Here is a 9,814-nt window from a genome sequence, read left to right on the forward strand (position 1 = left end):
CGTCACCAAAGCAGCTGTCTTTAGCTATTTCGTCACTATTAAGCCGGGTCACAGTGATGACCTACACGTCAAGCACCCCGAACCCTGTGGATCTGATTTTGCTCCCTTTGCACCTCCACGTGTTCTTTGCGCCGACCCTGGACTTTCAGCAATGCCACCGCCATCACCGCCGCCCTTAGCGCGGGGAGACGCCGTCCGCTCCGGTTAACCCCCAGACACCAGCGCTCCCCTCAGGGCTGGCAGACCAGCTGCGCATCAGCCGCCCGCCACAGCCGCCCGGGCAGTGGCCTGGCCGGGCCGGACCCGCGCCCCACCGCCCAGGGGACCCCGCCGGCGCCAACGCCTCCACAAGGCCAGATCCCCCCGAGCGGCCAATGAGGAGCGGGAGCAGCTCAGCGCCGTCAGCTCTTGGCGAGGCCGCCCGGCCGCTGACATTGCCCAGCCCCGGCCCCGTAAACAAGGTCACCGGGGGCGGCGCAGGGCCAGCGCCCCACCCCCCGGCCCCGAGGTTCGCCCGCGGCCTCCCTGGCCAGCTCGGCGCCCCTGGCGCTTCCCCCGGGGCGATGGCGGGGCGCCCGCTGCCCGCAGGGACGGGGAACGGCGCGGGGGGGGGGGGGGGAAGGGGCGGGGAGAAAGGACGGGAGAGCCCCGCCAACAGCTGTCGCGAGCTGCCCCGCGCGGGGAACGTCCCGTTAGCGTGGTGGGGTGTGGCCTGCCTGAGCCCCGCCCTCGGGGCACTTGTAAATAGAGGCGGCACGTGAAGCCACCCGCCACACGCGAGGGGACAACGCGAGTCCTACCGGCACCTACCAGCCCACCCACCCACCGGCTAACCTCCCTCCCAGCCGCCGACCCACCGGCCTACCTGCCTCCCACCGACCGACCGACCCGCCGGCTTACCTTCCACCCGCCGACCGACCGACCGGTTTACCTGCCTCCCATCTACCCAGCGACCAACCGACCGACCGGCGCCCCGGGAGCGATGAAGGCCGCCCGGATCGCTCTGCGCACCGCCGCCCCCCTGGCAGGGGCCAGCGGCGGCGGGAGCAGCAGCCGCGGCCGGTTGCCGCGGGAAGTGGAGCAGTTCTCCCGCTTCTCTCCCTCCCCGCTCTCCATCAAGCAGTTGCTGGACTTCGGTGAGAGGCGGGACGAGTCAGGAGGGACGGGGGGAGCCCGGCCGGCGGCAGACGGCTGCAGGCCTGTGGCTCGGAGGCTCGTTTCCCTGCTGAGGGCCGAGCCCGGGGGCTGCGGCGGGAGGAGGGGGCTGCGGGAGCGGCGCTGCGCGGGCCGGAGGAGGCGGCCATCCCCCGCCTGCCGGGGTCCGCGCTCTCCCCCAGCCTGAGACCCCGACGACAAGGCGGAGAGAGGGGTGCGGCGGGGCCGAGCCCCGCTCGGGGCCCTGCCGGCCTCGGGGGTGGCGACGGTGGGGAGGTGGCCTCGGGCGACCACCCCTGGCCGGAGACACCCGCCGGCCGGTTGCCAGGCGACGGTGACCTGTGACTGCCTCGGTCAGCGCTGAAGACACGCTACAAGCTCTGCTTCGGCGGTGTTAATGGGATGGGGGGGGTTGTGCTAAGAGTTAAATGAGCTAATGGGTGTTTTCGTGTCCTGAGGTACACGTTATCGGGGAGGAGTCATTAGTCTTGTGCTGATGGAGTGAACAAACTGTACCCAGATCCGATTACCTCTTTGGCAGCCGCGAAGTTTGTGCTCACATGACATTTTCAGACGTCACCCTGAAGAAGCCCGTGTTTACTAAGGCTGGAGTGCTGCTTCTGGAGGATTACAAATCAGTCCCGTGTCTAAATGGGAAATGTACAAGTATTCCTCGCAGGAACATGCTGTGTCTTGCTATCTTATAAACAACATTCAGCACAAACATACACTTAGGAGAACTGGCCAGTAATAGCATGCTGGTTGCAAAACAGTATAGTCCTGAAGTCTGTGGAAAGGCAGTGAATTGTACTTGGGTTTTTTACTAAATATTTATTTTGAATTTATTCATAGGCTCAACTAATGGATGTGAGAGAACTTCTTTTGCATTTTTGCGACAAGAACTTCCGGTGAGGTTTGCAAACATACTGAGAGAAATTGATCTTCTTCCTGATAAATTACTAGGCACTCCATCAGTACAATTAGTAAAAAGCTGGTAAGTAAGAACTACTTGAATTCAGCCTCTACAATAACATAGCTTTGACAACTTGGTTGTCATAGACTTTTTTAAATAGAAGACAATAACAAAATACACTGGAAATGCAGTTTCTTTATCAAAGCTGAATTGCAAGCTGTTATACACTGTCCTTTTCTAGCATACTAAAATTAAATTGAAAAAGAATTTATATTGTTATTTTTAAACTTTTTTTTTTCTGAACTAACAGTTTGAAATAGCTGGTAGAGCAAATCTCACTTCTTACTTTTTAAGAAGGGAGAGAAGAAAACGTATTCTGTTTTCAGGTAGCATTACAGACCCTCAGAGCTACCCAAAAATGGAAGAGCAGGCTATATACTTGTTTGCATCTCTTACTGATAGAATTGCTAACAGAGCTTCTCTTCCATAGCAAACTGCCTTGGCCTGTACACCAAGTGTTTGGAATTAAGTTAACATAATCTCTGGGGTTGACAGAGTGGTTGAATCTGATTTAACGTTGCTTTACTGGCACTTTTGCAAGGATGGCTGACATAAAGGGCAAAAGTATTAGAGTGAGATCCAGAAACTGTTCTTAATCTAGCTAACAGTTGTGCCTTTGCAATAGGCTTCAAGGCTGTCAGATGTTAGCAAAAGAGGCTCAAGTGCTTAGCTTATGCCAAAGCTGATCAGATGTGGAAGAATTTTGCTCAGGTGGCTTCCTGAGCAGTATTGTCATTTGGATCTTCTTTTGAAATGCCTCTCTTCTCAAGAATTGTAAGGAAATCCTGTGTACCTAAAGTGAGGGTTCAGATTCCTTTCTGGGTGGCAGGCACAAGAAAAGGCTTTTAAAACGTCTAGCATTCAGTCAGTCAAGAAGTGTCCATCTGTGATTCCAAAGTTCCATTGGCTGGAACTTTGATACTTCAAACTTCTAGCTGACTTGTTAAGAGTAATGATTTGGACAAGACAGTATTTTTCCTGTTGCTAGACTAATAAAAAATCAAATTAATAGCATGTATTTCTTGTGTTCTTTTTCAATAGGTACATCCAAAGCCTAATGGAGCTGGTGGAGTTCCATCAGAAAAGCCCAGATGACCAAAAAGTCTTATCTGAGTAAGCTCTTCATTTGTTTCATTGAGCTTTAGATTTCACATTCCATTTTTCACAATGTAATGTAGTCTGTTTAGGAAGACAGCTGTCATGAGCTGAATTTGATAATCTAGGGAGAAGTGCTGTGCACAAGCAAGCTGGCTTAAGTCTGTGATCATGTTTAGCATTACTGCAAATAAACATGACCCGTTGCAGCTTGGTTTTGAGGGCATGCTGTCCCTTGAACTGTCATGGCAGAAATATCAGCAGAAACTACCTTCTTTCCAAGATAGCAGCTAGGGGTCTTTTCACCTCCCTGCATTCTTCTCTGCTGAAACTATTTTGAATGAGTAAACAGGCAGCAAGTTTGATATGGCTAATGATTACACCTGTTATATTAAAAATATCAAACTCTTCTCTTTTAGGTCAGTGAGGAATTACTTTAAAAAGAATGAGAAAATCGACTGTATTTTAATATTAAGGTTGTTTTGCAGTTTTCTGTGCTGCGGCTGGGTTAGACAGTGACATTGTACAAAGCTTGCCTCTATGTAGTCTTAGAATAATACACTAAAAAGATCTCTTTTTTGACCTAGCTTTATAGATACATTAATTAGAGTCCGAAACAGACACCATGATGTGGTTCCTACAATGGCACAAGGAGTAATTGAATACAAAGATACTTTTAAAGTAGATCCTGTCACCAATCAAAACATTCAGTACTTTTTGGATCGCTTTTACATGAGCCGTATTTCCACCCGGATGCTAATGAACCAACACAGTAAGTAGAATTTTTTACCTGAGGGAAAAACTTCAACCTAATGAGAAGGGTGTTAATGCAAACATTTAAAACTGTTGGGAGATCTGCCCCAGATGATTTTGTGTGACACTGAAAAGTTAGAAACTGAATGTATGACTTAGCAAAGTAATGGGAAAACTTGTTTTCTAGACTGCAGACTAATTGTAGTAAGTGTCGTGTGGAATATGTAGGGATCTTGTTCTTTACATCTGACAAGCCGTTAGATGTTGAACTACAGAAAAAGCCAACATAGTTTGTTAGCAGTAGGTAACATTTTTAACTTGCAAAAGGCATAAACAACCCTTAGTATTTTATGTGATTCTAGGCTGCGGTCACACTGTATTAGTCTAAATTTAAAGGCTTTTCTAGAATACAGTATTTGGGATTGAATAGAGTATTGTTTTCATCTCAAACAGCCCTTCTTTTTGATGATAAATCCGGCTCAGGGCACCCAAGGCACATTGGAAGTATTGATCCTTGCTGTGATGTTGTCGAAGTAGTGAATGGTATGTATTCTCAGCTCCTTAACATTTCTCTTCATAATCAGTATTTATATTTGCTTGCAAGTAATTTGGGTAACCCACATGCGCTGTATAGGATGCTGACTGTTTTTTATTGAAATAAAACTGAAAGCAGTCTATCAAAACACAAGCTTTTGTAGGACAGAGTTTAAAAGACAAAGCAGCTGTAAAAAATGTGTTGGAATAAGGCCTAGCAAGTGACAGATGAGGTGGGAGTTAAAGTTGTTTGTGGTGTTGAAATCGGCCTTACCCACTGTTAGATAACAGATGCATCTGCTTTACGGAATTATCAAATTGTACTGAAGATTTGCCTGTGCTCCTGTAATTGCCTATTTATTCTCAGTTTTTAATGCACACAGTGGATACAGCCTTAGAGTCTGTAACACCTTAATAGCTAATGCAGTTAAAAATCATATTTTACCATGCATTTCTACAGTATTTGACATTACATTTCTTGTATTTTATTTAAATAAATATTTCAGATGCTTTTGAAAGTTCCAAGATGTTGTGTGACCAGTATTATTTGACATCTCCAGAACTGAAACTTACTCAAGTGAATGGTAAGATGAGAGCTTTTATGTCTCTCTCCCAATCGGTAGCCAAACTGCTGCTTTTACTGAATCAAAAGGCTCCCATTTCTATAGCCATAATGGTGGATACCAGTTGATCTGTCTTGGGCTACTTCCTCTTCATTTTCTATTTTAAGCACCTCATTTAATCTCCCATGCTAGAACTCAAATGTCATTGTATCTTAAACACTAGATTTCCTGAGGTAATACTTACGAATTTAAGAGAAGTAAGACTAGCCTGTACTCAAAGTAACATGATAAGTTGCTGGCAAGGAGCTGTGTATCTGGGGCTACTGACTGAAATGCTGGTTCTGGTCCAAGCTGCCTGCAAGTGTCTGATCTCAGGCAATCTGCTTAACTTCTAAAATCTTTTACTTATAAAGTGGAATTAATACTTGATTTTTTTGTTTGTTTATTTGTATTAAGCAAGTGGTAATTACATTCTAAACACTGTTATGAGTGCATAGAGTTCTTTGCTCATTTGGGGGAAAAAACCAAAACCTGACCTGATGTATTTTCTTGTTTGTTCTGGCATATAACTTGCTTTTAGTAAAATTTGGATACAATACAGAAAGATTCTGTTGCCCTTTTAAATCTTGCTTGTCTTTTTCCCTTCCTCTAGGAAAACTTCCAGGAGAGCCAATTAACATCGTATATGTTCCATCTCATCTTTTTCACATGCTTTTTGAGCTCTTTAAGGTATGTCAATATAAGCTGTTTCTTCCCTTAGTAGTCCAAGCTGGACCATCCATATTTAATTAATTCAGATCAGCTAGAGGTTTTAAAGCTTTGCACAGGACAGTGAGATTTCTAAAATTTTATTATTTGGGGAAATAGCTTTGGCAGTTGGGAAGGGAATGATTGCAGTTTGTAGGAGAGTATTTGGACACTTTTGTGTGGTGGTAAATGGGACAGGGTAAGGGAGAGAGAGAGTAAAAGTGGGACATGGGGTTGTGACCATCGCTAGCCTTCTGCTTTTAGAGGTTACATCTGTAGTGCAGGTTTGCCCTGGTGCCTTTTCTGTGGAGTGGGTGGTACATCTTGAAGTAGTGAATGGCTCTGCACTCATGTGCTGCCAACATAGAGTGCAGAATTCTGGCAGCCTTTAGCAACTGCTGAACTCTGCTCTTCTCCAGATACCTGGTGACTTTTAAAGGAGTTATGTTGTTTATTTTACATTGGCTGAGTTATACTTTGGGCAAGAACAGTGTAATCTTTCAAGCATAGAAGAGTCTTGGCTATGCTTAGTCACTTTTAAGTGTAAGACCTCATCTGCTCCTGTTACACTAAATTGCTAAGTGTGTTCCTTGAAAGCTAGTCACTGACAGGAATGCAGGGTAACTGTGCTCAGCCTCTGCATAACAGGGATATGATTTTAAGTGCACAGATCCAACAGTTTCTGATAATGGTAACCTTCATTTCCATAGAATTCAATGAGGGCAACCGTTGAATTCCAAGAAAACAGTCCTTCCCTTTCTCCGGTTGAAGTGACAGTTGTTCTAGGGCAAGAAGACCTGGCAATCAAGGTATTTTGTTGGCCTACTACAAGATGGGCTTAATGTAATCTTTATCATTGCATATGCTGCAGCAGAATTTGCAGACTCTGACAACAGATCAAAGATACTATGCATAGACCTTCTGTAGATAGCTTCCATTTAGCACAATTATCTAATTGAAAAATAATACACTGCAAAACAAATGTTTGCATTTATTAGTGTTGGAAGAGTTTGTTCAAATAACAGCATTTTAAATACCATTCCTAGTCAACGATTGTAGTTAACTTTAATCTCTCTTAACTCAGATTTCAGACAGAGGTGGTGGTGTTCCAGTAAGGAAAATTGAGCAGCTCTTCAGCTACATGTATTCCACAGCACCAAGGCCAAGGATGGATGATGGTCGAAATACCCCTCTTGTAAGATATTTTCAATACTCATGTTACTAATAAGGCTGCTATAAGTGTTGGACAGATTGGTAGGTTAATAAATTACAAAACGCTATGTACGTCCACCATACTGCTTTGTGGGGTATGCAGAGATTATTGAGCCTCATAAATACAAATTAACACTTTCTGAAGCAGATTTTTAATATCTAGCTTAGTGGACAAAAAATATGCTCTTAGGGTATAAACAAAGAAGAACATTCCAATGTGAATCTAATATTTTTTTTTTTTACTTGGTAAATTTACTTGGTCTTCATTCCTGCTCAGTCCTCAAACTTACTATAAATTGTGCTATCTTTATGGAGGCAAGCACAACTGCATTGGGCTTGGACTATTGTTTATCTACCAGTAGCAAACTGCTTTTACTAATCGAGCTATACTAGCTAAAACAGGTCAGGGAAAATACAGAAATATAATGCATAAAAGTAGGATGTATATATAAACCTTCCCTCCTTCATGGAGGTTTGGTTTTTTCTTTCTTTTGCTTTTGTTATTTTAAAGGTCAGTTTCAATATTCTGTATGAATAGGAAGAAGAGGAAGTGCAGAGGACTTTGTAAAAGTTTAAAATCTCTGAACACTTTCCAGCTATTTAATTTTAAGTCATAAGAGCTAGTAAAAAAAATAAATTAATTTTGTCTTGCACTTTATTTTTAGGCTGGCTTTGGGTACGGCTTGCCAATTTCTCGTCTATATGCTAAATACTTCCAAGGAGACCTAAATCTCTACTCCATATGTGGTTATGGAACAGATGCTATTATCTACTTGAAGGTACGTATTTTGATTTGTTTAAAAAAAAGATAGCTACCATTAATGCAGGGAGGTAACTACTTGGTATCATTTTAAGGTAAACAAATTCTCTGCTCATGAGTAGAAAAGCTCTCATTTTTATTAAGAAACACCAGTAAGATTGTAACTGGTATCTAGAATTAAAAAGGTCACTTGGCTTTAAGCAGTCTACTTGAATAACTACTAGTGACAGCCTCATTAGTTTTTAGATTGTATTAAGATTTGTTATCTACTGGTTCGTGGAATACAAAATACTGCGATAAAGTGAAGTATCAGAAACAGAAAGGTGTGAGCAACAGATCTGGTTTCTTTACTGTTGTTTCTTTACCATGACAACTAGAAAGTCTGTATAAACTAATCCTTAAGACTCTAGTACCTGGTCCTATTCAACATCTGTCATATATAGCCCATATATGGGATTCAGATATCGGTAATCTTTAATACCTGGTGTATAACATGCACTGCTGTTTTTATAAGTAACCTGTAAAAAAGGACTACATATTCTTTTCTACTTTTTTCGCTTACTCATGGGAAAAATTTGCTTGAATTTCTTGTAATAAATGAAAAACGTAGTTCCGAGCACACTGAAACACAACCAGAGAAGCAGTACAAAAGGAAGAGGCGGTTCAGCTATATACATGTTACGTTTCTATTTAACAATTTCCAAATAGAATATGATTTTTTCTTTTATCTGCAAAATATGGAAGTAGGAAAGGAACACATTTTAAAGTTTCTCTGGAATTTTGTAAATCAACGTTCCTTTCTACTGCTGCCAGGACTATCTTGAAAACAGGTTACAGACTAACTCTTAAGGCCTATAAAAAGGCATAGATATGATTTGATGTTACTGCATTTGTCCTGCCAAATTATGCAAAGCAAACATAGATACTGAAGCACATAAACTACTGCATCTATTGTAGAAACATTTGTGTAGATAACTTTGTTTTGTAGTGTCACTGGCTTATTACTTGAAATACACTGCATGAATTTTTGTGAAGTGGCATTATTGAAAGGTAGAAACAAAGTAACTTTTTTCCTTCTTGATTTTTAGGCCCTATCAACAGAATCAGTAGAAAAACTCCCAGTTTTTAACAAATCGGTTTCCAAGCATTACCAAGCTACCTCAGAGGCGGATGACTGGTGTGTCCCAAGTAAAGACCCAAAGAACATGTCAAAGCAGAGTGCAGCGCTCTGAAGAGAAGTTCGTATCCAGGCACCCAAGGGGATCAAGCTGGCTTCTCCAAAAAGACTAGTGTTTGGAAGTATTTGTCTACCTCCAAACAAGCAAATTCTTCAGTTTCAGGACTGGCAGAAGAGACAGAAGATAAGGATGTTATAGCCTAGGCTGTATGCACTGAATGTGAAATCTTGCTGTGGAATTCAGGATGAGGAACATAGGAGCACATATGTCTTTAAAGAAGAGATGTGTATAGAGGAAAATCAGTCTATTTTTTTTCTTATGATCAAAGACTTGATGTGGTAGAGGTGTGCAATTTGAATCCTGTTTAATGCTTGAATTCTGAATACTGATAAACGTCAGTTATGCTGGTGTATATTTTTCCTCCTAGAATAGTTATCAGCAGTTCATCTTATTACAGATCTTCTCAGGTAGATAGATAACACCTGTACCTTAAAGCTGTATTTATAACATTTGGAAAAGATCCGCTTAGCATGGCAGTCTTGTAGCAAGATACAAACAGCGTTCAAATACAGCCTGACTGGGAGTAAGCCCTGGGAGGTAGGGAAAAAGTGCTTTCCATATATAAGGAAGCCCCATCTAAAAAAAAAAAAAAAGTATTCCAGTCATAATTCCTATGTGATGCCTTGCTCTGTGAGTTACACTGCTAGATTTTTTTTTTTTATGTTGAGCTGTTCGTGGAAAAACTAGCCAAGTAAGGCTCCTATACATAAGGTAACTAAGAACGAAATCAAGATACTTCAGAAAGCTACTGGAGAGAAATGGAAAGCTACTTGGTTATAGCAGC

The 9,814-nt window shown here is 42.8% G+C and overlaps 1 protein-coding gene across 1 annotated transcript; it reads left to right on the forward strand.

Moving 5' to 3' along the window:
- Positions 1–982: 982 nt before the first annotated feature.
- On the forward strand, positions 983–9,024 carry PDK4 (pyruvate dehydrogenase kinase 4; the record flags this gene model as incomplete). The annotated part of the gene is made up of 11 exons (XM_081996988.1): positions 983–1,136; positions 2,008–2,149; positions 3,170–3,241; positions 3,811–3,995; positions 4,430–4,519; positions 5,017–5,094; positions 5,726–5,802; positions 6,531–6,629; positions 6,905–7,015; positions 7,698–7,811; positions 8,881–9,024. 11 exons carry the CDS (start codon positions 983–985, stop codon positions 9,022–9,024), a joined length of 1,266 nt encoding a protein of 421 aa, XP_081853114.1.
- Positions 9,025–9,814: the final 790 nt, after the last annotated feature.

This window comes from Phaethon aethereus (assembly GCF_964289735.1).
Source record: "Phaethon aethereus genome assembly, chromosome: 2".
Lineage (NCBI taxonomy): Eukaryota > Metazoa > Chordata > Aves > Phaethontiformes > Phaethontidae > Phaethon > Phaethon aethereus.